The 27,798-nt window shown below is 39.0% G+C and overlaps 1 protein-coding gene and 1 pseudogene across 1 annotated transcript in view; one reads left to right on the top strand and one right to left on the bottom strand.

Moving 5' to 3' along the window:
- LOC144371896 (mitotic checkpoint serine/threonine-protein kinase BUB1-like) overlaps positions 1-27,798 on the bottom strand; it is a 551,680-nt gene that overhangs the window by 480,000 nt on the left and 43,882 nt on the right. The window contains exons 2-7 of the mRNA XM_078035200.1: positions 16,406-16,644; positions 15,319-15,462; positions 6,280-6,395; positions 5,880-6,041; positions 5,547-5,704; positions 5,277-5,451 (exon numbers count right to left, since the gene is read on the bottom strand). Coding sequence (XP_077891326.1) covers positions 5,277-5,451; positions 5,547-5,704; positions 5,880-6,041; positions 6,280-6,395; positions 15,319-15,462; positions 16,406-16,442 — 792 coding nt within the window. The 5' untranslated portion in view covers positions 16,443-16,644. The remainder of the gene's footprint in view (positions 1-5,276; positions 5,452-5,546; positions 5,705-5,879; positions 6,042-6,279; positions 6,396-15,318; positions 15,463-16,405; positions 16,645-27,798) is intronic.
- LOC144372133 (small ribosomal subunit protein eS25 pseudogene) lies at positions 6,838-7,211 on the top strand (annotated as a pseudogene).

The raw sequence follows: 27,798 nt of genomic DNA, 5'->3' as shown, positions 1-27,798 counted from the left end.
TCCAACCACTCCAACCTACAGGGCTGGTTCTTTCTGCTGTTTCTGGTCATTTACCTGACCACTCTCCTGGGGAACATGCTCATAATAGTGGCCACCAGGCTCAGTCCTGCTCTCCGCACTTCAATGTACTTCTTCCTCAGCAATTTGAGCTTCTTGGACATCTGCTACAGATCCACCACCCTCCCAGTACTGCTGGTGATCTTCTTCTGGGAGAAGAAGGCCATTTCTTATGAGGGCTGCCTTTCCCAGATCTTCTTCTTGGTGACAAGTGCTGGCACAGAAGGCGTCTTACTGGCTGTGTGGCCAGTATGACTGCTGTGTGGCCACCTGCCGTCCTCCTCAGTACCCAGTCATCATGAGTGTGAAGGTCTGTGTTGGCCTGGTGACTGGGTCCTGGCTGTGTGGGCTGGTGAATTTGGTCACACACACGGTGCTGGCCATCATACTCACTCTGTGTGGGCCCCACTAGTTCAGCCACTTTCTCTGTGACACCCCATTTCTCCTGAAGCTCTCCTGCTCAGACAGGTCTGTCAACGAGTCAGCGCTCCACGTGGTCAGTGCCACCATGGGCCTGAGCTTCTGCCTCTTCACTGCAGGCTCCTACGCACTCATCATGGCGGCCATCCTGGGGATTCCCTCTCCCCAGGGCAGGAGGAAGGCCTTCTCCACCTGTGCGTCCCCCCTCACTGTCGTGGTGGTCTTCTATGGAACAGCCAACTTCCACTATGACAGGCCCAGAGAAGGCTGGACATGGACATCCTTCTCCCCAGCGGGAGGTAGGGAGCTGAGAACGGCTTCAGCCAGCTTTAGTCTAGGCCACTCCAACCAGCCACTCAGGAGCAGTGACCACACATTCTTGTTGACTATTTTGATCACCTCAGTGGAGATGATTTCTTCTTCTTCTTCTTCTTCTTTTTTTTAATTAAGAATCTTTTCTCTTTTGGGGGAGTGTGTGTGGGAGAGTTCTTGATGTGAGAGAGTTCTGATTGGTTCATGGACATACACACATATTTCTTTCTCTCTGTTTTCTTCTCATTTTTAGCATGTTTTTAATGTTATTTTTCCTTGCCTTTTGAGGATTAGGGCTTGGGGTTTGTATATTTTGGTTTTGTTTTCTTTTCATTGGTTTCTTTCTCTCTTCTGCTGACAGTCAAATTCTCTTGTTTTCTTTCTCTTCCTTCCTTAAAACCATCACCTGCTACATCTCATCTTCTTCCTATGTTCACTTTTTTGAATTATAAACACTTTGACCTTCCTATCATGTTTTCTTTTCTCTTAATTAACTGTATTTTACCAAATTTAGCACTAATTGGTTATATAACTCTTTTCCCACCATTAATGCTGTTGTAATGATTACTGCTGTGGATGACATAATTGGCACCTATTGTTTGCTTTATTGCCAGATATAGCTCATGGCTACTTATTTGTTTGGCAATAGACCACACCATTGTTTTTTGTGGTAATTGACATTAAATGTCATAGTAGATATTTATTTTAACAGAAACAGATATATACTTTAATGCTGTCTGTTGTTTGCATCAGTTGTTACTATTGTTTGTTTTACCCTATTCTGAGAGATGCTGGGAATCTACAAGGCACTACAAGTTCACAGGATGGAGATTCTGCTGCTGAACTCAACTCGGCGACAAGACAGCACGTCTTGCTCCATGCACATGACAAACATCAGCTATACTTTAACACAAAGAATAGAAGAAATAAAAACTCAAACTAATGATCAGGCTCTGAATAAAAATGGCTAGGGGTTGTCCTTCAGGTCCCACTACAGACATCTACTGTTATACCAAAAAAGAGAATTAACACAGAGTCTGTGGATACCACATCTACAAGGGTGTCTCAGTCTAGATAACTTGAGGACACTTTGGCAAGTAAAGACTAAGCCCTAAAAAGGCCTATATGTAAGAGTGGCAGAGAAATCTACCCCAACAGATGTAAAAAAAACCAACTCAGGAATACAAGAAAAATGAAAAAAAACAAGATAACATGATACATCCTAAAGTTCATAATTCACCAGCGACTTACTCCAAAGATACTGAAGTGGATGAAATATCAGATAAAGAATTCAAAAGAATGATTATAAAAATGACCAATGACTTCCAAGAGAACACAGAAAAAACAGAATGAATTAAGGAAATCAGTACAGGATATGAATGAGAAATTCAACAAAGAGAGATAATAAAAAAGAATTAAACAGAAATCTTAGAAATAAAGATATAATAAATCAAATAAACTGTCCAGCTAAAAATCTCTCTAACAGAGTAGAAAATTCTAAGGATAGACTCTTAGAGCTGGAAGACAAAGTGGCTAGTCTTGAACATTCAGATAGTGTAAAAGAAAATACATACTGACATTCAGAATAGACAACATTAAGAGACCAAATTTAAGAATCACTGGAATTGAAGAGGGTTGTGAGAATCAGGCTAATAGGATGGATAATCTTTTCAGGGAAATCATTATATTATTATTAATATAATAATTTAGAAATTATTATAACAGAAAAATTTCTAAACCTTGAGAATGAGATGGACATCCAGATATAGGAGGCATTCAGAACCCAAATAGACATGACTGAAAAAGAACCTATCCATGCCATAGTATAATTAAAATGACTAACACAGAGAACAAGGATAAAATTGTAAAAGTCTCAAGAAAAAAAAATCAGGTCACATTTAGAGGTAAGCCAATCAGAATCACTTCTAATTTTTTAACAAACTCTAAAAGCCATAAAGTCTTGGAATGATGTGGCCTAAGTTCTGAAAGAAATTAAATGTCAACAAGATTGCTAGAACCAGCAATACTATCCCTCAAAATTGAAAGAGAAATAAAACCTTCCAAGATAAGCAGAAACTACAAGAATTCAATACTACTAAACCGGTAATACAAATACTCCACAGAATAACCAAATCCCAGAGCTCACAATTAAACAAATCTCATTGGAAGGGTAGCTCTAAGCAAATGAGAAACAGGATCAAATTAAACATTATAAACATATCAAAATGGCAGGAATTAATAAACATCTCTTTATAATAATATTGAATGTAAATGGTCTTAACTCCTCAATTAAAAGACATAGCTGGCAGAATGGATTAAAAAGCAAGACTCAATTTTATGTTGTTTGGAAGAGACACACCTTATAGGCAAAGACAGGCTGAAAGTAAACAACGAAATTGATATACCATGTGCATGGAGCCTGAAAATAAATAGGAGTAGCTACTCTATATCTGACAAAGCAGACTTCAAACCAAAATTAATCAGAAGAGACAAAGAAGGTTCAATATTGGTAAAGGGACAATTCAGCAAGAAGATATAACAGTAACAAATATTTATGCTCCAAATTGGGTGCAACTAATTACATAAAAGAGATACTACTCAAAGCCTTAGTAAGACCCCAGTACAGTAACACCTGGGTGATCTCAACACAATTCTCTCACCATTAGATAGGTCATCAAGACATAGACTCAGTATAGACTCTTAGGACCTGTAAGATATTATAAATCAAATGGACTGAACAGAGATCTATAGAGTATTTCATCCAACATCAGATGAATATTTTTGACCATGGTTCATGGAACCTCCTCCAAAGTAGATCATATTTTAGGTCACAAAGCACCTCTTAGAAAATACCAAAAAAAAAATTAAAAATTCTTAAATAAGAATAGTGATAAAACAACAACCTGTGGAATACTATGAAGGCAGTTCTAAGAGGAAAATTTAAAACCAGCCTAATGATATATCTTAAAGCCCTTGAAAAATTAGAATGAACCAATTCCAAAATGTGTAGGAGAAAACAATTAAAATCAGAGCCAAATCAATTGACTTGAGAATTAAAAAAAAAAAATTTAGAAAGGATCCATGAAACAAAAATTTGGTCCCTTGAAAAGATAAACAAGATTGATATGCCCTTAGCCAAATGAACCAAAAGAAAAAAGAGAGAGGACACAAATTCACAAAATTAAAGATAAAAAAAGGAGAAATCACCACACATGTCAAGAAATCCAGTGGATCATTAGGAAGTATTTTGAAAACTTCTACTCCAATAAATTGTAAAACCTAGAAGAAATAAATACATTTGTAGACAAATATGATCTTCTAAAACTGAATCAAGAGAATATAGAAAACCTAAACCTGCCAATAACTTGTGATGACAAAGAGCAGTAATAAAGTCTTTCAACAAACAAAGGTCCAGGACTAGACAGATTCTCAGCTCAATTCTACCAGACCCTTAAAGAACTAATGCCAATGCTCCTCAAATTATTCTATGAAACAGAAAGGGACAGAACGTTTCCAAATTCATTCTATAAAGCCAGTATCACATTCATACCAAAACCAGATAAAGACACATCAAGGAAAGAAAAGTGCTAATCCTTCCATGGGGAGTCCGTGTCTACTCTCTGAATATACTGTAAGACCTTTGGATGGCTGAAAAGAACAGACTGAACTCCTCCCCTTCCCCTGCACTCCAGGAGATGCCAGAACAGCATGTGGTCTGATATACTAGACCTAACTCCTGACCTTTCCCCTCTATCACCGGCTTCTGGAAGCCACAGTCCTCACTTGGTAACCAGGCATCTGATTTTATTAATCCAGGTTCAAAAGTTTACATTTATCCTATTAAGTATTCTTTATATTTGTCATCTGTATTCTAATTTGGTGAAATTTCTGAAGCCTTTTAGGATAATAATGATCCATTTCTAACACTGTTTGAATCAGGTCCTGCACCTGAGTTTCTGTGCCACTCTCACTGTCAGAACCACCTGCCCACTTGCTAGACATGCAGTTGATTCCCCTGGGGGCAGTGGGGTGGGTCTCTCTATTAACCATGGCCATAAAGAAAACCATTTGCTCTGTTTTTATCTCCCAATCCAAGCTGGCTCCATGTGGCGGACTTTTGTTCTGAAGGGTTCACAGATCATTAAATACCTTTCCTAGGGTCAAACTCAGAACATATCTGCTTTCCTTCTTGTGAATAATAAGAAAAGTGTACTCTTCAGGAACAGAGTTTCATCTCTCCCTTCCCCTGAGCCTTAAGTCCCATCTCTCCTTTACTACCTTGTCTCTCTTTGAATGCTACAGAGTCAACCCAGGACCTCATGCTTACTGGGCAAGTGCCCTACTTCTAAGCCACGTTTCTGGCCCCCATCTCTTCTTCAACTGTGTCCAAGAGACCAGTTCAAACTAACGAGATTCCAAATTCATTTGGAAAATCTGGTAGGTTCAACAGAGGAAAATTTTCCAAACCTCTTACTTTAGGTCCATACCTGGTAGTTCCATGGTTTGTTACTGAGCATCTCAGTACACTGGAAGCCAGATGTTTGACATTTTGCTGTAAGGGCAGTTCCTTTTGGAAAAAGTTTCATATCTATACTCTGACCCAGGTCAATAAGTGCCAAACCAGTAGACAAATCGCCATCTTCATCATTCTGTTCCAAAAACCTAGATTAAATACAATTCAGGACAGGAAATGAGCACAAATGACAAAGGGCTGCTAGATGTTCAGGAAAGAACCCTGTTCAGAGGTCCACACTTGCCTGTTTCCCAGTATGAAATTGTCTGGCTTAATGTCTCCGTGAATAATCTCACAGCTGTGGACGTGTTCAATCATGTAGAGCATCCTGATAGCGAAAGAGATGACGAGAGCCTGGGGCATCACTTTTTCGGGGGTATTTTTGTAGAGGTTAATGACATTCTAGAAACAATGCAAATGGTATCCTGAGTTGGATGAGGATTAATGAAATTTCAAGTCAAGGACTTTGCCCCTGTTTAGCACCCCAACTAAAGCTCTAACCAGAAAATATATGGGTAAGGCACAAACCAGAAATGCACTTAAATTCATATCCATATTATAAAAACAGAACACTTACTAATAGTGTCCCATAGCTGTAGAGATCTCCTACCAAGATGCTCCCATTCTGGAATAAGTGGGCAGAATAGAATTTGATAAACATGTGGTGCACAGCTGGCTTTAGTCTCTCCATCAGCTGGGTACCAATGTAGAATTCCCAGAGGTTGGCAGACTTCTGGACCTACAAGCAAAACCAGGTATGTTATTTATATCCAGAGTCACATTCTGGAAAATAGTATCCTAATAAGGGACATGAGAAAGCAATGACATTATGATTTGTTCTGCAGGAAGCAATTCCAGATCCTCATAGTATTGTTTTATTTCTTAATTGCTCAATAAAAACATCACTGTCTTAAAGAAAAGAAAAAGAGGCTGAAAATCATTTCTCTACAGTTCAAAAATGTATTTGCACCATTTACCTTTAAGACACATTTCTGTTTATTTTTGGTCTCATTCACATCTCCCTGGGTAGCTTCATAGACTTGGGCGAAGGCCCCTTCTCCAACAAGGTGATTGACGTAGACCAGTGAAGAACCTGGGAAGAGATAAATGTGTCAAAATGACAAATGGGCTCAAAATATTAAGGACTTTATCCAAATGAAGAATTTGTAAAATTTTCTTTGTACTTGAATTGCTTTCATAAATAAAAATGGCCACAGTTGCTTGGGAAATGTTTTACAGGCTCAGATGAAAGGAAGTAAATACCTGCAACAAGAGCCCCCTTACCAAGTTCAGGGCAGCCTGCGGGGGTCACTAAGGTGCGTGGGTTTGGGCACTCAGTGCCTCCCCATCAAGGTTCTCGCATTTTAAAATGAGCAGCACCTGTGCTGCCCATCTTGCAGGCAGATGACAGGAGAAATCCTCCCTGAAGTGATACATAAAGCTTTTTGAAATAAACACGTTTTACAATAGGATAAAAATAAAAAAAGACATCTTGACGAGGCTCCAATAACTGGTGCTGCTCTCCAGGCTTTGCAATGCTGCTCAAGGGTGACAAGAAGAAGAGAGATGCCGGAAGTTCGGCCAAGAAAGGCAAGGGCCCAGTGAACAAATCTGGGGCAATGCTGAAAAGAAGAAGTGGTCCGAAGGCAAAGATCAGGGCAAGCTCAACATCTAGTCTTGTCCTTCAAAGCTACTTATGACAAACTCTGTAAGGACATTCCCAAATCGGAGCTTCTAAGCACAGCTGGGGTCTTCGAGGGATAAGGACTTGTGGTTCCTTGGCCAGGGCAGCCCTTCAGGAGCTCCTCAGTAAAGGACTTTTCAAACTGGTGTCAAAGCACAGAGCTCAAGTAATTTACACCAGAAATACCGAGATGGAGATGCCCCTGTTGCTGTGCAGATGCACTAGCAGGTCCAAGCAACTGTGCATTTGGAAAAATAAAACTTTATTAAAACAAAACAAAAAAAATAAAATAAAAAGGGCAAAATAAAACGATAGCAACATTTGTAATAGACAATTTAAAATACTTAATTCAGCTTTTAATTTTACATAGTTTTTGATTGATAGAAAAGTGGCCAAGAAAGCGGAGTTTCTGCATCCCCTAGCCCACATGGCTCTTATGTCACAGACTGTCACAGACAAGGAACCAACCGAGGAGTGCTGCTGCTGACTGAAATCCACACTTGCAGACTCACTAGTTTTTCTGTGTTTCAGGATACATATTTAGTCATTCTATCTCCATGGCTACTCCTAGCCTGTGACATGTCTCAGACTTTTCTTGTCTTTTTTTTTTTAATTGACCTTGATAGTTCCAAAGAGTACTAGTCAGATGTCCTTCAAATTGGGTTTGTTTATATTTTCCTTGTGGTTACACTGGGGTTATTGATTTTGGAGAAAAAGACCATGGTGATGTTGCATTTGATTCTTAAAAATTCTAAAAATAATCCTCCCATTCAAAATCAAATATATATTTAAAAAAAAAAAGATCTGTGATTTCCAGTCTAGCACATAAGCAGCTTGAAAGCTGTCACTCCACTTTTATGGCAAGAAAGTAACTGAACAACTGAAATTCAACAGCTCTTGCTGTCACTCCACTTTTATGGCAAGAAAGTAACTGAACAACTGAAATTCAACAGCTCTTCTTTAACTGTTAAAAAACTGAGATCAGAGGGAAAACTGCTGCACCCAAAGTGGGGAGATGGAGAAGAAGACACAGAAATTCACAGCAGACACCACGCTGGAATTAGCAAGGGGAAGGACAGTACTCCTCAGATTATCTAAGAAGATGACTCTTGGTTGTTTGGTGCACGCCTGCAATCTCAGCGACTAAGGAGGCAACTTAGTGAGACCCTGTCTCAAAATAAAAAATTAAAAGGACTGGGATGTGCTCAGTAAAATTCCCCGAGTTTAATCCCTAGTATAAAAAGAAAGTCTCTAAGGAACCTTAAAGGCAACAGGGAAGACAACACAGCTTAACTACTAGCCAGATAAAGGTTATACCAAAGCCTAACTATCTCAGTTCCATTTACACAGTCCATCAGGTCTGGCCAGCAACAAAATTGACAAGGCATATTAAAAGACAAAACACAGCTTGAGGAGGCAGAGCAAGCACTGGAAATGGGCAGAGATTTCAGCATTATCAGACCAGGATAGTTTTTAAAATTGTTATCAATGTGCTAAGGATTCTAACAGAAAAAGGAGACAATTTTCAAGAACAAATCGGTCAAATAAGCAGAAAGAAGCAAAAAGAAATGCTAGAAATAAAAAACCCACTCGGTGACAGAAACCAAGAATGTCTTTTAGTAGACTGTACACGGCCAGGGAAAGAATCAGTGAGCTCCAGGACACCCTAAGAGAAAAACTGAAATGTAAAAAGAAAAGAAAAAAGTGTGAGTTTTCAAAAATTCAAGACCAACACCAAACCACAGATCCTGGAATCTCAGAGAATACCAGGCAGGACAGATAGAAAAACCTACACCTAGGCACATCACAAAGAAAATGCAGAAAATCAAAGACAAAGAAAATTTTGAAAAATGCTACAAAATAGAAATAGCTATAAAAAGAGCTTACTTCCGGAAGAACAAGGATAAGTACATCAGATTTCTCCTTAGAAACCACACAAGCAACAGTGTGCAGTACAACATTTAAAGGGTTGAAAGAGAAAAATCACCAGCTAGAATGCTCTACTTCATGAAACTATCCTTCAAAAGTGAAGGATAAAGACTTTCTTACACAAAAATGGAGGGAATCTGTCACTGGTAAACGTGCACTGTTCTTCAGAGAGAAGAAAGATAATATAGGCCAGAAACTTAGACTCAAAGAGTGTTAAGTAAAATATTTGATGTTTCTTATTCTAAATTATCTAACAAAAACCCATTTGTTCAAAACAATAGCGTCCACCTAGTGGTGGCATACCAGTGGATAAGTGAAACCAACGGCAGCAATGACAGAAGGGGTGGGCAGGAGGGAGGGAATGACACCCCTGCCGCATGGTGTGGGCCCTGCTGTGAGGGGGTGAGGTCCAAGTGGACTTGGACTGGCTCTGAATGTATATATACTGCAAACTCTGCAGAATCCACTTGCAAATGTGACAAAGATAATATTACTGATATGCTGAGAGAGGAGACGCAACAGAATATGAAATAATTCAAAGCCAAAGAAGGCAGAGAGTGGGGGAAAAAAAAAACCACAAAGAACAAGTGTAATGACTAGAAAACTAACAAATAAAACATGAGTCCAGCTATATCAATAATCACTCAGAACACCAATGATCTTCACCCACCAATGAAAACACACACATTGAAAGTATAACGACAAATGCAGATTAACAGTTAATAAGATATAGGATGCTAACAGTTATCTCAAGAAAACAGAAATAGCTGTATTAATTCCATACAGCAGATTTCAGATCAAGGAAAATTAACAGGCATAAAAGGGGGCATTACAGAAAAAAAGGTTAATTCTCCAACAGGACATGCTGTGTATACATCTCATGAAAGAATGTGAAAATATATGAGGCATGCATTTATAGAAATGCAAGTAAAATGGGTGACTTCACTATTACACTTGGAGATTCCTATATCCTTCCATCAGAAATGGATCATTAAGGGGCTCAGGATGTGGCTCAACTGGTAGAGGGCTCGCCTGGCATGCGTGAGGCACTGGGTTCAATCCTCAGCACCACATAAAAATAAAAAAATAAATATATTGTGTAAAATATAAATATATTTTCCACCTAAAACTAAAAAATAAACATAAAAAAAAAGAAATGGACCATTAAACAGAAAACCAGCAAATTGGATCTGAATGACATTTACAGAATATATGACATTCTCACACTGACTTGGAACATTCACCAAGACAGACCACATTCTGTGCTCTAATATACACCCTCACAAATTTAAAAGAATAGAAATCATATAATGTCTGCTCTCAGACCACAGTGGAATTAAACTGGGGATCCATTAACGCAGACAGCTGGAAAGCCCCTACATCTTGGGAGATTAAACACACTTCTGAATAACACATGGATTGAAGAAGTCTCATAAAGGACTTAGAAAAGAAGAAAGAGTATATAACTAAAAATAACACATTTTAAAAAAGAATTGTTTACAAAAAAGTAAGAATAAAAATAACAAAACGAAAAGATATAAAATTAATGATTTAAGGTTCCACCTTAGGAACTTAAGAAAAAAAACTAATTAAATGTAAGCAAAAGAAAGTATTATGAAAGAAATCAATAGAGAAAAATAAGAAAACCCCAAAAATTGTGTTTTTGAGAAGATTAATAAAATTGATAAACATCAAGTCAGGTTAGCTAAGAAAAAAAAGACACAAATAATGAGAAATGAAAGGCTCATGGACGCTAAAGACATAATAAGAGAGTATTCAGAATATAATGTTCACAAATGAGAAAAAACTTAGATGAAATGAACCAATTCCTTGAAAGACAAAATCTATCAAAGCTCATAAAGAGAACTAGATAATTGGAATAGTTCTGCATCTATTAAGGAAATTGCATTAATAACTAATAACCTTCTAAAGCCGAAAGCACCGGGTTCAGATGCACTCACTGACAGATTCTATCAAATCTGTAAGGAAGAAATTATAGAAATTCTCTATAATCTCTACCAGAAAATAGTGGTAGAGTATACTTCCTAATTCATTCTATGAGGTCAGCATTTCCAGGTTACCAAAACCAGATGGAGATATTATAAGAAACACACAGACAAATACTTCTCATGAATGTAAAAATCTTAACAAAACATTAGCAAGTAAAATCCAACAATGTATACAGTAAGTTATATACCACGACTGTCTTAGTCTGATTTCTGCCGCTATAACAGAATATTATGAACTGGATAAATTATAAAGAAAAGAGATTTACTTGGCTTATAGTCCCAAAAGCTGACAAGTCCAAGATTGAGGGGCTAGAACTGGGGAGGATCTTTATGGTCCATCCTAAGATGGTGGAAGCATCACATGGTGAGGGTGAGGCGGGAGATGGCCTGCCAGAACCCCCATTACAACTAACCCACCCAGCAACAATGGCCTCAGTTCAATCGTAAGGGTATGCCTTCATGGCTTAATCAACTCTTAAAGATCCCACCTCTTAATCTGTGACAATGGCAATTAAATTTAAACATGACATCTGAAGGGGACATTCAAACCATAGCAATGATCCAAGAAACAAGGATAGTTCAACATCTGAAAATCAGTTAACCTGACCCATCATACCAACAGGCTAAGAATAATCACATAATATAATCACATGATCATATTAACATATGCAGGAAAAACATTTGATAAAATCCAACATCCGTTCATAACAATGCTGAGCAAACTAGCATCAGAGAAACTTCAACTTGATAAAGAACATGTATAAAACCTATAGCCAGCATCAGACCTGATGGTGATACACTACATAGATGCAGCCCCAAGGTCAGGAATGAGGTGAGGATGTCTCTTATCATTTCTATTCAGCATTGTACTAGAATTCCCACCTAGTGCAATAAGACATTTATTTATTTAATTTTTTTAAAAAGAAAGAGTGTGAGAGTGAGAGACAGAGAGAGAATTTTTAATATTTATTTATTTATTTTAGTTTTTCGGTGGACACAACATCTTTGTTTGTATGTGGTGCTGAGGATTGAACCCGGGTCGCACGCATGCCAGGTGAGCACGCTACCGCTTGAGCCACATCCCCAGCCCAGCAATAAGACATTTTTAAAAAAAGAGTATACAGATTGGAAAAGGAAAAAATAAAACTATCTTTCTTTATAGATGACAGGACTATCCAAAGAATCAACAGTAACAAAATCTCCTGGAACTATTAGTGGATACAGAAAGCTTATAGGACACAAAGCAGATATATAAAATACAATTACTTCCCTATGTTCCTGAAATACACAATTAGAATGAGAAATTAAAAAACAAAGAATACTTAGGTAATAATATATATTATGTACCAGATCTATATGAGAAAATCTAAACTCTGATGAAAGATCAAAGGAGATTTAATTGGAGAGATTTCCATGTACAGGGATAAGATTCAATTTTGTCAAGATGTCATCTCTTCCCAACTTGACTAAATGCAATCTCAATAAAAATCTAGAAGTTATTTTGTGAACGCCAACAAACTGATTCTAAAGTTTATATGGAAAGGCAAAAGACCCAGAAAGTCAACACAATATTGAGATGGAAGAAGGAAGTAAAGGGCTGACTTCATCCCACTCTGAGACTGACCATAACCCTGTGGTGCTGGCAAGAGACAAGAAAACCCATGGAAAAGAGCTGAGTCCAGAACAGAACCACACAGACTTAGAACTGCTCTTGGGCAAAGGATCAAACATGAGAAACAGTGTCTTCAGTAAGTGGTGCCAAGCATTCAGACATGCACAAGTGACAATGAACCTAAACACACACCTTATACCTTGCACAAAGGTTAACTCAAAATGGAGCATAGACTGAAACAGAAAAAATAAAACTATAAAACTTCTAGAAAAGAATACAGAAGACAAATAGTTTCCACTGGTGCAATGAGTTTTTCGATGTAACACCAAAAGCATGACCTGTAGGGGAAAAAAAACCTGATAAACTGGACTTCATTAATATTAAAACTTCTGTGCTTTAAAAGACACAATTAAAAAAAAATAGAAAGACAAACCAGACTGGGAGAAAATGTTTGCAAAACAAGTATCTAATAAAGAACTGCTATCTAAACTATTTGAGAAATTCTTGATATTTAACAATATGACAATTAAAAAATGGGCAAAAGATCTGAACACATAGCTCATTAAAAGTATGCAGACAGCAAGTAAACATATGAAAAAATGTTCACTCTCACTGGTGAACATAACTGTTGTCACCCTGAAATAGTGAGACACTATTGCACACCTACCAGAAGGGTAAAAACAACAGCAAAAGCTGCGAGGGTGTAGCAGGGAGTTCTTGCTCACTGCTGATAAAGACACAGATGGTATGGCCACACTAGCAGAGCTTGGCACTTTCTCATATAAGCAAACACTCAGCCCTCTGTATATGAGGATCCAAATCTATAAACTTTTTTTTTTTAAAGAGAGAGAGAGAGAATTTTTTTTAATATTTATTTTTTTAGTTTTCGGCAGACACAACATCTTTGTTTATATGTGGTGCTGAGCGTGCTACCGCTTGAGCCACATCCCCAGTCCCCAAATCTATAAACTTAACCAACTATAGATTGAATATGTACAAATATTTTTAAATCATTATTCCTTAAATAATAGAGCATATCAACTACTTACTCTGTACAAAGTATTGTAAGTAACCTCAAAATTATTTAAAGTATATGTTAAGTTATATGCACGGCTACGCATTTTATATGAGAAACTTGAGCATCATGGACTTTGGCACCCACTGGGTTCCTAGAGCTAGCCTGTGCAGACCTGAGGGATGAGTGTATATTCATGCCTCGAAATCCAACAATCACACTCCTTGGTATTTACTTGAATGGGTTAAAAATACGTCCATAGAAAAACCTACATACAATGTTTAAAGCAACTTTATTCATAATTGCCAAAAGTTGGAAGCAACGAGGTGGCCTTTAGTAGGTAAATGGGTAAATGAGCTGTGGGGTACAGGGCCATCCAGACGGTGGGGACTATTCAGTGATTCAAAAAAAGCTAGCAAGCCATGAAAAGGCAAAGAGGAGCCTTAAATTCTGTTGCTAAGTGTCAGGAAATGGCCTGATGGGCTACAAACTGTAATTTCAAACACATGACATTCTAGAAAAGGCCAACTGTGGAACAAAGGGCCCAGTAAGTGTCTGCCAGGGCTTCTGGGGTGCAGAGGAAGGGAAGAAGGGGAAAGCACAGGAGACTCAAGGCAGGCCAATTATTCTGAAGTGCCCTGCAGTGAGGAGATCTGCCAAGCGTTCCAAACCCCAGAACGCACAGTACAGGGAACCTCGAAGGAAATCGTGGACTTTGACCACATACCGGTACTGGCTCATCACTGTCACAATCAGCAGGCACACTTATTCAAGACGCTAACAGAGGATCTGGGTGAGGGGCAGGGAGGTAGGCATGGGGAACTCTGATGGCCCCTCAATTGTTCTGAAGGCCTACGGCGGCTCTCTGTGTGAAAAGCCTTGCTCTTGTGTTATCCACACCCACTCACTTTCCCACTCCCACTAAGCCAACCATTTTAGTTTTGAGTATTCTTCAAGAGTTTTCCAGAAATATTATCAAATGAGTATATAATACTATCCCTCTTCTTAAGAAACATATAACACACACTGTCCATACAGAATTAGTTTCCATTCTGCCAGGTGTGGTGGTGCATGTTGTAATCCCAGCTACTTAGGAGGCTGAGGCAGGGGGATCACAAGTTTGACACTGGATTGAGCAATGTAGGGAGACGTGGTCTCAAGATAAAATAAAAAAGGCCAAAGATGTAGCTCAGTAGTAGTCCTTGCACAGCACATGTGAGGTCCTGGGTTCAAGCACCAGTATTAAAAAAAACAAAAAATAACCAAGTTTCCATTTGGATGATAAAAACTTAATAATAAGATGGTGGTGACAGTTGCACATGTGCTTGTTATCAATGTCCTTAGTGCCTCAGTATATTGAAAAGTGGTCAGAATGGAAAAAAAAATCCTCATTTTCTTATCAATGCCTGTTTTTGACTATAAAATCTGCAAGAAATTCTTAAATAGTCTAACTGAATTTTTTAAATTTTGCAGTTCTGGAGATCAAACCCGCAGCCTCACACATGCCAGGTTAGTGCTCTGCTGCTGAGCTTCCCCAGCCTACGCACGTGCATTTTTACTTTGATAGAGATCTCTGAGTTAAATGTGTTCCAGTCCAACAGCACTCATGGTTCTATAGCCATGGATTAACAAGATTTCTCAATACTGTAGCTGTAACTCTTTACTGGGGCTGGGGGACAGGAGGAGAATCTCACATACACATGAATCACCATCAACGTTCCATGGATGAACAAAAATTCAAAGCTATATCACCCATAAAGTTCTTACCCAATTGAAATTCAGTCTTGGGCTTGATGGACGGAAGTTTACACTGCCACTCAAAAGTATTTGGATAGGAACTCACTGGTTTAGGAAGCCCAGACAGAAGTTTGAGAATCAACTTATCATCCCACGGATTCTCAATAGTGAAGTCTTAAAGGAACAGGAATAAGAAAAGAAACATGAGTTCAGTATTCAAAGATTTTACTTAATAAATTTTAGATAAAGCAAGTGGAGACATTCATTCATTAATTAAGCTTTCAAAAGTCTCATCCTTTAGAGAGCATTGATTCAAGTAATAGAGAATTGTTTCCAAAAGTCAGAACTGGGAGTTGTGCAGTTGACCATCTGCCATTTTGGATTTGAAAGTTTAAATCAACATTCAGGGTGACAAAGGGATATCATCTGCATCTCACTCCGCTCACCTAAAATGCTAGGTCCTGCCTTTAGCAGTTATGGCTGCACATTTAAGGCACAGATGGGGTTGGTTAGTGACCTCAAATGTGCTCAAACAGATACACGGTCTTTAACTGCTTTCCCACTTACACCCACAAAACACAATTTGCACATGAGTTGTACTTTGGTCCAAGATAGAAAACAATTTCTAAAGGGAAGATGAAGGTTTCTCTCAAACTTAGAATAATAACGTATTCTTATTAGTGGCAATTATGAAAGGACTGCTAGGGTAGAACCTAGCCTTGTCCCCTAGCCACTCCATCTCTGGTCCATATTCTCTACCAGTAGGTGAGACTGTCTGGGTGACAAGGGGTGGTAGGAGGGATCTCTTTAATCTTGACCCTCTGTTGACTTTTCTGTAAAGTGGGGAAAACAGCATTAGATTAAATGCCTGACACACAGTAGGCCCTTGAATTCCAATTCCCTCTTCCAACAGTACTTAACTTGAAATCTAAAATTAAAATGGATCGATTTGCCCTTCAAGTACATTCCTGCTGGACTGCACTTCAGTACAGTGAGAAGTGTCTGACTGTAGGTTCTACTCAGTGGCACACCGGTCCCCCTCTGAGTTCTTCCACAGAACAGCTCTTCCTATGCTGTGGTCCTAATGGCATGACTAAGCCTGAGCCTCTGTGCACACCTGGAGCACTGACATCCCCATGGAGACCCGTCTGCATCCGGTCTTCTTGGGGCCTGGCACTGGCATCGAACGGGTCCTCCACAATGGCTCGGTCAGTGTCTGTGAGTTTACAAGCTTCAAGGCCCCGTACAGCTTCCTGGGTGAGTGCAGCACCCGGGGCAGGCTGGCTGAAATGGTGCAAGGATGCCAAAGAGAGGTCTCTGGGGCATGTGCCTTCTGGGCTCTTCTCTTGAATTGAACTGGATGTGGAGAAAATTATAAAGAAAATAAAAACACCCTATTATTAGAAGCCTAATGGACTTGATCACACAAAAGTTCTGCAACAGAGTTTCCTTTTCATTCTAGGAATGTCACTTCAAAATTGCTGCAGCCTGAGTTGATTAGATCATTTTATTACACAACTATAGGCAAATACAAAGCTAGTCCAATATTAATAGAAATAAAAATCAAAGACATGATGATATACTAGATAAATGGGGGTGGTGATACACTTGGTATTATTTAGCAGGGAATGTCGGGAGAAAGGGTATCTCAGCAGCACTGCTATGATCAAGACTGGATATCTAACTTCTTTCTAAAAATGACTTCTTTTATAACATTCAGACAACAAAAAAAATGTCAACCACAATCTAACAAAATCCTACACATTTCCATACATATGGGTGTGTGTATATACATGCATACACAGCTGATTCCCATTCATAGGTTTCAGATTTGTGAATGCACCTATGTGTTAAAATTTACTTAAACATCCAGATCAACATTCCTATAATTTTCAGTCATTTGCAGACTTCAGAGAAATGAAAAATCTGGGTGCGTGTTCCCAGGCCAGGTGGAGCAAGGTGAAGCCTACAGCTTATGCTCCTCACTGCCCTGCTTGGAGTCTAATGCCATGGTTTTTGCATTTCTGTGCTTTTTGTTGGGCCTAAAGGACAAATGCAGTTGTGGCTGCAGTGGCATCTCCTCCTCATGCTGCTTCCCTCACACTACAAGAAATTTCCTTTGACCCAGACAAAGTATAAAACCCAAAAGCACACTGCCAGCCACTCACCTTCTCCATCTACACACACCCTAGCCTACCTGTCTACAGCTACCACCCAGTTAATCCCTATAAGAGTATTAATGCACTGATAAGGTTAAGATTCTCATAACCCAATCATTCCACCTCGAAACTTTCTTGCATCATTTCTCATATGCTTTAGGGAGACACCTGATATCTAAACCATAGCAATTGGGAAGAACAAGGGATTTGTAGTTCTGGTGGCCCCCTTCTCCCACATAATTGTTTTAAAGCAGCTATAGCTTATCTGGAAAGGCTGTATCAGGGAATGTTCCTTCTGACATCTCCCCACCCACCTTTCTTTACATCACTTTTCTACTCTGGGAGTTTTCTTCCTCAAAACCTGCTGCTTGGGGAAAATCTCTACCGCTATGCATGGAAATCCAGGTTGACAGATCTGAGGCAGGCTATTTTAGCTGGAAAAGAGAAGCCCTTAATCACCATCTCTGTCAATTGACACACACCTCCACTCCCAGTCCTTCTTGTGATCATGGAAGGAATTGGGATCATCGTCCAGCTAGGAATAAAATTAGCTTTGGGGGCCCTGATCCAAAACAGATGGTCCTGTGACCCACAATGCTTTTCTACTATATGAATTCATTCATAAATACATCTAATATCAATAAGTAAAGTGTAGCAGTATAGAAAACAGACTCTAGAATTAGATTGTATAGGATAGAATCTTACCTCCATTGCTTGCTACCCATGTGATCTTAAGTCACTTAACATCTCTGTTTCAGTTTTCACCTCTATAAAATGATGGTAGTAATAGCATCTATCTCATAAGGTTGTTGTGAGGATGAAATGCGGTGGTGCTTAGCGAATTCCAGCTCACAGAACTCAACAAGCACTAGCCTACATATAGTCATTAACTACCCAGTATATCCCAATTTTGCTCTCATCATTTTGATTTGAGCAAACATGACTCATGACAGTTTAACAAAAATATATTGGGATTTGGTTTTCAAATGTGAGATTATACAGATATTAACTATAATCCTCTCCCCCAAATAGACATGCATGACTTTTTAAATAGAAGCCAAGAAGCAAGAAATATCAAGGCTTGTCCATAAACCCTTCAAGGGGCTGGTCTGTTTCTATCTTTCCTGAATGTGTTTAAAGTCCCATAAGGAAATAGCATCATGAAGAAAAGGCTGGTAACCCAGTCTTCCCTTCAGGATGCCAGATGTCTGAAAGGAAGAAGTTTTGTGGGTTACCAGATCTACAGGGCTATGAATCCACAGATGAAGGCATCTTGTGGGGAGGGGAAGTTACCAGGAATTGAACTCAGGGGTGCTTAACCACTGAGCCATATCTCCAACTTTTTTTTTTTTTTTTTTTAGACACAAAGTCTCACTGAGTTGCTTAGGACATTGCTAAGTGCTGAGGCTGAACTCATGATACTTCTGCTCAGCCTCCTGAGCTGCTAGGATTACAGGCATGCACCACCACACCTGGCTAGATGAAAGCATTTTTAAGGTGAGAAAGAGGAATTCTAGTGTTCATGTCTACCTCAAGGTATAAATGTGAAGATGCTCACCAGAGGTATTTCCACCTATAGAAACTTCCAGGAAAATACAGGCTCAGACACAGTGGTAATTCTTAGTCCAGGCTCTCCAAAGGCATTAATGCCTCCCTCTGATGCATTCCCTTACTAATGGAACAGGTGTTCACAAGACACACATCATAAATCAGGCATTGGGCCACAGAGAGGAATACAACACTGTGCCTGACTTAAGAGGCTCACAACCTAGGGAAGAAAACACAGATCCATCCACCACAGAGAACATGGCAGCCCTGAGATGAAAGCCACCTCATCCTGCATGGGGAGGTGTTCAAGGAAGGTTTCAAGGAGAAAGCATTGCAGGAGCTGAATCCAAAAGAATGAGACATTTTCCAGATGAAAAAGTCGAGAAGGTTTGAGGAACATTCCAGACAGAAGAAGCAACACATGAAGAGAGTCTACTGTTCCATAGAAAGAGTATTCACCAGTTGTGTGGAACACTGTACACAGTTAGCCTGGTAGAACACTGGGTTAAAAACATGGTAGTTCCTGATAGAAAAGCAGGGCCCAGTTTCTCAGGCTTTTGTCTTTTTCCAATTTAAACCAACAGCTTGTCTCTAGAGAGGTTTGGGCAACAGACCTCTGGGTGAGGGGTAAAGGACCAGTTTGTGAGAACCCAGCTTGCTGGTCAAGTCAAGATTCACTGGTAATCACTATGGGATTCCTCTCAGCATATCTGGATGCCTATAGCTGGACCCAAGGCTTTGGACCAGAGGAAGAGAAATGGGGTTGGTGGGTTGGTGGTGTGTACATTTTTTTTTTTGCAGTATTGGGGAAATGGACATTTTCTGAGGATTGTTCAGAATGGGGAGACTGGTTGTGGAGATGGGGGGAAAGGAGTTGGCATGAATGGAGTAGAGATCTGTGATTTTTAAAAATTTTTATTTGTTTTAATTAGTGTCGGAGACCAGCTCCAACAGGGGGTCTCAGGAGACGAACGGATGGAGAGGAGTTGGCAAAAGGGAGGTGGAGAAACAACACAGACACCAAAATAAAGGTTCTGATCCCAATCTTTACTTGTGAAGTTGATCATATATACTTTTCATTTTGGCAGGCTCACAGTACTTTGTGGTTACAAAATAGGAATCATTATTCAAAGAAACAAAATATTACGCAGCTACAATTAGAATAGAAGAATGTATCTTGGCTTATGCATAAGCAAGCGTTTTTCCTTTCAGTTCGCATTTTGCTTTGAATTGTTTCTGCTTAGTTAACTTTTTTAAGAGAGAGAGAGAGAGAGAATTTTTAATATTCATTTTTTAGTTATTGGCGGACACAACATCTTTGTTTGTATGTGGTGCTGAGGTTCGAACCCTGGCCACACGCGTGCCAGGCGAGTGCGCTACCGCTTGAGCCACATCCCCAGCCCCTGCTTAGTTAACTTTTAATAATAGTTAGAAATGTCCCAAACTATTGGCCTATACCTTGACTATTCTTTCTTGACTTAGTGACTGGAACTGGTGCCATGGTTACGGCAAGTGGTTAACTTGCTATTAATTTTAATCAAACAAGAGTAAGAGCACAAATCATTGTGCACAGGAACAAGAACAAGTTGCCCAGTACTAAGCACTAATCTGTCTTCTTAACATTAATTCTTCTCTAGATTTTAATTTAATTTCTCAAAAACTTCCTTGACAGGAATACAGGGAGTTTTTCATTAGACATTAACAATTTACGCTCCACAGCTGAATCATTGCATTTACAGCAAACGGATCTATTCTTAGAAGTAGTTGCATTAATTGGGAAAGTCATGTTTTTTCCTTCATACTTAATGGTCATATGAGAAGCCGCAACTATACTTATTAAAGGAATACAAAAACAAACCAGCTCGTTCCCAGAAACATACTGCGCTCCTCCAGAGGATGGATGCCTTGCGCCATCCACCTCAGTAGGACCTTGCCATTGCCTGAGGCAGGGGAAGGGCACAGCAAATTAGTTATACATGACAGTAGCATGCGTGGGGCATTGGGTTGGATTCTCAGCACCACATAAAAACAAAATGAAGATATTGTGTCCACTAAAACTAAAAAAAATATATTTTTCTAAAAAAATATTTATATACTTATATACTTTGATATATCATACATAGATGGGATATAATTTCTCATTTTTCTGAGTATACATATTATAGAATCACATTGGTCATATAGTCACATACATACATACAGTAATAATGTCTGTTTCATTCTACTATCTTTCTTATCCCCACATCCTTTTCCTTCCCCTCCTTTCACTTCCCTCTACCTAATCTAATGTAATGCTATTCTTTTTTTTGCATTAGAATTCTTAGTACACCTATATACCACAATTTTTGTATCTCTGTTTGTATATAAAGTATGTTGACACCCAATTCAAGTTTTCATACATGTACTTTGTATAATGATGTCTGTCTGGAAGCTTTGGGACCATAAACCCAGATGAATCTCCCCATCTTTTTAAAAAAAATATTTATTTTTTAGTTTTAGGTGGACACAATATCTTCACTTTGTTTTTATGTGGTGCTGAGATCGAACCCAGTGCCCCACACATACTAGATGAGCATGCTACCACTTAAGCCACATCCCCAGCCCGAATCTCCCCATCTTGATCAACCAAACAGAACGGAGATCTGGCTGCAGTGTACTGCAGCTGGCTCATAGTGGCTTATGATAGCCAGTTTTTAAGATTTCAGAAATTTTGCAAGCCTGCTATTAAAAACAGCCATTATTTAAAAAAAAAAAACAAGTGAGAAAAACTGATAGCTAAATAAATTACATTCAAAACAGTAAAAAATACTGTAAACTTATCACTTTCTAATGATTGTACTACTTTTTAAAATATATTTTGTTTTAGTTGTAGTTGGACACACTACCTTTATTTTATTTTTATGTGGTACTGAGGATCGAACCCAGTGCCTGGCATGTGCTAGGCAAGTGCTCTACTGCTGAGCTACAACCCCAACCCCTTATTGTACTACTTTTAATGTTATCTATTCTCTTGAAGTTATTTAGGTCCATTGAATCTCTGTGATGGGAACACTATGAATGGTGTGTTACGCAGCATCTCTTCCCAAGTCCATGTTCAGTGAGGTTAGGTTAGTAGCTGAATTCAGCTACAGTGATTCTAGGCCACATTAGAAATTAGGGCACCCCCAACAGAGAGCCGGTTACCAGCACACCACTGGCTCTGGGCCTTTTTCCTTTCTCTGTGTTTAACTTTCCTCTAATGCCCATTTTTCAGGAGAAAGCAATCCTGAAAACTAATTCACATGGACATGTGAAGTGCTACAAGTCCAGATTTCTGGTTTGAGTTCTTATATAATGTTTTTGCATTTTATCAGAGATCTTTTGGAGACATTATGATGGGGTAATTGAGAGATATTTCCAGAATAGCCATTTCAGAGGCTATAGGAACATGCATAAGGGACAATGTTCTACTATTCTTTTGCTTAAAGCCAGTCTCCAACCCTCCCACTTCCAACCATAGGACTGAAACTTTTCTCCCTGCCTAGGACTTCAAGTGTCTGAGTCTGTCATTACTCTTCCCATTAAGGTCATAACAAAATGGAGATTCAGGTTCCTGGTCCAGGAACATCCAGTTAGAGAGGATTTCTTTGGTCACCATTACACAGAGACAAATAATAATAATTAAAATAATGGTTCTGAGAAGCTGCTAATATATATTGAGGGTCACTATATCTGGTGAAATGCTCTTTAAAACAATAGTCCTTTAAGGTTAATACAATTGTCAACCCCAGTTTATAGAAGAGGAAATTGAGGCTCAAAGAGGTCAAGGAATTTGCTCAATGGCACAGAGTAATCAAATAGTGGAAGAGGATGCGGACATAGGCAGTCTTCTTCCAGAATGTTCACCATTATAGGGGAGCTTTCTTCCATCAAAGCATCCTCCTGGTCTCCCCATAGCTCAGCCAAGCTGAACTACTGCTCTCTCTGACCAACCCATTCCCTCTTCCTGTCCATTCCCTCTTCCTGTCCATTGTGGGCCAGCATACCTGGCAGTTTATATGAATGGTTGAATTTGCCCGATGAATGAGGAAATTGCAAAAGCTAATAAAGTTTCCCATCATTTTAGTTTATGATCCTTCCAATGTATTGAAACAAACAAAAAACAAGGAAATGTCGAAGATAAGGTTACAAAATCTATGGTAACACACATTCACATGTTTAATATGATTTTCCTATTCACAAGACAAAGTGAGGAGTTGTTCAATGGGGAAAATTTCAGTTTTACAACATAAAAAAGTTCTAGAGATTTCTTCTATACCAATGTAAACATAATTAATGCTACTCAAATGTACACTTAAAGATGGCTAAGATAGCAAATTTTGTGTGATGTGTTTTTTAACCACAATTTTTAAAATGGCATTTTGAGTATGTGGGGGAAAATACACATTAGAAAATGCCAAATATAACTTTGCAAAATTTGTGGTGACACATTTTCACCTATAATTATGGTGTAATACATTATAATTTTGCTACTTGTAAGATAAATCCAGGGTTTATATGAAATTAATTTGTAATGCAATCTATGCACTGTGGTCTGGAAAAGGAACACTAGCTTAAAGTTGTATGATGAATGTTGTCTTTCTGTAGTTTCATCCATGAATCTTTGTGAATGTATGAAAAATAACCTTTCTGTGAGATAACCTCAAACACTGAGGCCCTTCATGAATGTGAGGTCTTGATCAAATGACTCTTCTAGTCATCACTTTCATGTTTCACCCTGACAGGGTTTCATGAAATAGAGGGACTCTCAAGAGCACTGTCTCTCCCCTCAGATTTACAGTTCTGTCACTATGGCTTGCAGAGGGGCATGAGCTTCAGAGACCTTCCACAAAAGTGGAAGGGGACTGGGAATGGAGCTTGGTGGAAGAGCACTTACTTAGCAATGTGTGAGGCCCTGGGTTTCAAGCATTGAAAAAAAAATTAGAAAAAGTCCTTCCAGGCAAAGATAGTCATTACCCTTTTAGTCTCCTTCTAGTCCTTTTTGGTTATCTGAGCAGACAGTTTAACCTTCATTCATCATTTTTTATGTTGTTGTATTTAAGTGACAACATCTGCTCTCCAGAAAAATGACATACACGCATTCACAATTTTGCATGCAGCTTACAGAGTTCCTCTGAATTACTAAGTCCATATATATACTCCCTGTATAAGGCTTTCTACACATTGAAGTCCAAAATCCTTAATAAGAGGTTTTAAGCCATAACTGTTGGAGACTATTAGGTTTGTATTAACTTGAGAGCCCCATGATATTACAGTGATTTGTTGGTAGTTCAGCATATCAGGGCAACATGTTATGTTTGGACTTGTCTCAAATTCCAAATTTCTCAGTTTGTCGAGTTTGAGGACTGTCCCTGCAAAATATTCTGACATAGTTTCCTAGGCATTGCTGACTATTTGAATTGACCCAACAAACAAATGTCATCAAATCTTTCTGGGGAAATTTTGTGTAAACAAAAAAAATATGTAAGTTGTTCTAACATATACCCATGGATTATTCTTCTCCATTTCCTCTCTAACTTCTGATCTGGGAATCTGGGGACTTTAGGGGAATAGTCTTTCTAGAGACCGAAGTTGTTTAGACATTCAATTCCTATCTTTTCCACTTTTTTTGTTGTTTCTGTTCTTGCTTCTCCACACTTGGGCTCTCCCATCTTGGATTCATAATCATATTTCTACCTGGTTTCTCTCCCTTACTCCTTAAACTCTTATTTCTTGAAACTTGTATTACACTGTCTGTCCTTTTGGTTTCTGTTCCCTTTTTCTCACAATAATCCCTGAGCATTGCACACCCAGTCATAACCTGCTTGGTCCAGCTGATGGCTGCTAGCATCTCCCTCAAATGAGCCTTGGCTTTTCCCCAAGAGTTTCACATGGTTTCACAATATGCATTTGCATTTTGATTATGATTCCCATAGATTTCTGTTTTGCAAAAAAAAAAAAAAAAACATAATTCAGGAAGCAACATTGGTATTTTTCTTAGAAGTCTAGTTTTGATTATTATTCTATCCTGCATTTGCTACAACCAGTTACAACCCCTTCTTTGTCAGGAGTAGCATTACACCTCCCTTCACCTCTCCCATCCCTTAGTTGTCGGGTTAAAAAAAAGAACATTCTATTTGGCTAACGAAAAGAGGTCATCAGATTGAGCATGGAAGATGTATATATATATGGGCTCATAAACAAAACAAACTCATTTCCCTCTATTCAAACAGATTTTTTAGCTAGGTCACTTCTACTAACAGCCATATCTATTTGGGGGGGGGTATTAACAACTATCAATTTACAAAACAGGATTATGAAAATTTGCAAAATGAGAGCCAGATAGAGAAATATTTGAATTAATACTCCTCAGTGACCTAGAAGTACATTGAAAAAGAAAAAAGAAAAGAATGTATTTCTGATAATGAATACATGACATCTGTACCTAGCCTTTTTAGATTAACAGTGGTACATATATAAGGACAATGAGGTCACACTCTGAATCATTTTCTCCAGAGTTTGTCTTTAGGAACATGATAGTCAAATGTTCCTGGGTATTGCCATCCATCTGGCTCTCATGTCATGAGTTGATACTCATACAGCAATTAGCTGCCATTAGGTGGAACAATTTGAAGTCCAATAGATCATCAAGAAGAATATCGGATCAGGAGGTTTAAGGACTCCAGATGTTTTAATTTAGGTAAGTGCAGCCACAAAGTATGCTGAGACATTAATAGAGAACAAAAAGTATCTGGTATTAGATGAGATTGTGGGAGAAGGAATAACCTGGTTTGCCTTTTGAAGGAGTGGAAGGAATAGAATAGTGGGCCAGCAGTGCCCAAGGCAGGATGGTAAACTCAGGGAAAGAAACATTTGTCCTTATTCTAGGCCGAATTGAATGCCCCTCCCCAAATTTATAAAATTGAAACCTTAACCACAGTACCTTTTAATGTGAGTGTATTTGAAGATAAATCCTTTAAAGATGTTATCAAGTTAAACAAAGTCATCAGAGTGGGCCTTAATCCAATCTGACTGGTGTCCTTAGAAGAAGAGAAAGGGCCATGTGAGGGCACAGCAAGAAGGTAGCCTTCTACAAGCCAAAGAGAGAGGCCTTAGAAGAAACCAGAAATGTCAACACCTTGATCTTGTACTTCTAGAATTATGAGAAAATAAACTTTTGTTGTTTAAGCTATCCAGTCTGTGGCATTTTATTAAGATGAACTAGCACACTAATACATTCTCTCTTTTGACTTCCCAGACTCTACAATCTCTTCCAATATTGGGGGAAGTCCTCACTGATAAGTATTGGTGGGAGGCAGAGCCTCTCTAGCAGCAACAATAGTTGGATCAAGATGGAGTTCCTGGTTCAGTGCTGAGAATCCTAATGGGCCAGGCTACCATGTTTAATGCCATTGGCAAAGACTGCAATAGTGTCCTGAGTGGGTTAGTTTTGCAGTGTGATGGTCATTGCTCTTGCAGAGACCTGGTCTTGGCTCCCCAGCTCTCCCAGAGACTCTGAGCTACCAAGAAGCTTTCAATAAATTCATGTTTTCTTCTCAATCCATCAATGATGATTTCTGTGGATTAAGGTAAAAAATCCTGAATGCTATGCTTCAGATCTTCATCTACATCTTGACAATAACTCATCTGCAAACATTATTATCAAAGTCAATTGTTTGGGCTGTCCTGACTCAAGTACTAATATTAGAAAGAAAAATGTTGGTAAGAAGGAATCAGGTTTATTCAAGGCCAGCCCTGAAGAGGATACAGGGGCTAGCTCCTCAAAGGTCTCTTATTCTCAGGCTCAGAGGTGTGAAGAATTTTTATGAGGAGGGGAGGAGGCAGAGAGCTGTAGGCTGGGCAGGGTCTTGGTCTACAAGTGTGGAGTGGGTGTGTCTTTTCAAGGACATCTTAGTAGGTTCCAACCTCCTACAGAGTACTTAGTAAGGAAAGGTGTTTAAAAGGCCTATCTGGGTCCTGAGAATCTAAAGACAGTTTTAGCATCTAACATCTGGGAATAAGGGGCTTCTCTACAGCCAAAGGATTAGGGAGGCGTGGAAGGGCAGAAGGGAAGGGGGTGCAAAGTCAATTTCAAGGAATTCCCTATTATTGGGTGTCAGGGAATTTGAAGTTGGATAGGTAATGGCCTCAGGGTTCTCAGTAGTCAAGAAATTTGAGCAGTGCCCCACCCATTGGAAATGCTGACAAGGGGGATACCTGACCCAGTCTGAGGTGGGATTTGTTTTGTTTTTCCTTCCCTATTTTCCTTTTGTTCTCTTATTTTGCTTTTCCTGTTTGGCTAGGCAAGTATATGCCACAAACAATGTTCACCCTTACATGGGGGCCTTGGGAATAAAAAACTGAGCCCTGCTCTGTCTGAGCTCCTTTGGAAATGAAAGTTGCCTTGGAATGGGTCCCCTCTTACACTCAGCCATGAAGAATCAAAATAATAACACCACATTTTTGTGTGTAAACTGTGAGTCTCTTACTTAAAAATGAAGGGTCAGGATGGAGGACACTGGCAGCTCTAGAACATCCATATGAGCCTCAAATGATTCCATGTGGGAGGTGAGGAAGTGTGCCAAGGAGAAGGAGGCACCAGGGTGGCCAGGGGACTGCCTTGAAACTGAGTTTACATAGTACTTCTATTTAGACAGTATGTAGTAAAGGAACAGAAATTTTAAAAATTTCTCTAATGATTCTCTTTTTTATATTTAAAAATATATATTATCCTCATCAAGGAATTATTTTTACATTTGTTTCAGGGTGAATTTGGAAGATTGGT

The sequence above is a fragment of the Ictidomys tridecemlineatus genome, chromosome Y, assembly GCF_052094955.1.
Source record: "Ictidomys tridecemlineatus isolate mIctTri1 chromosome Y, mIctTri1.hap1, whole genome shotgun sequence".
NCBI classification, from domain to species: Eukaryota; Metazoa; Chordata; class Mammalia; order Rodentia; family Sciuridae; genus Ictidomys; species Ictidomys tridecemlineatus.
This window is presented reverse-complemented; position numbering and strand designations above follow the sequence as displayed.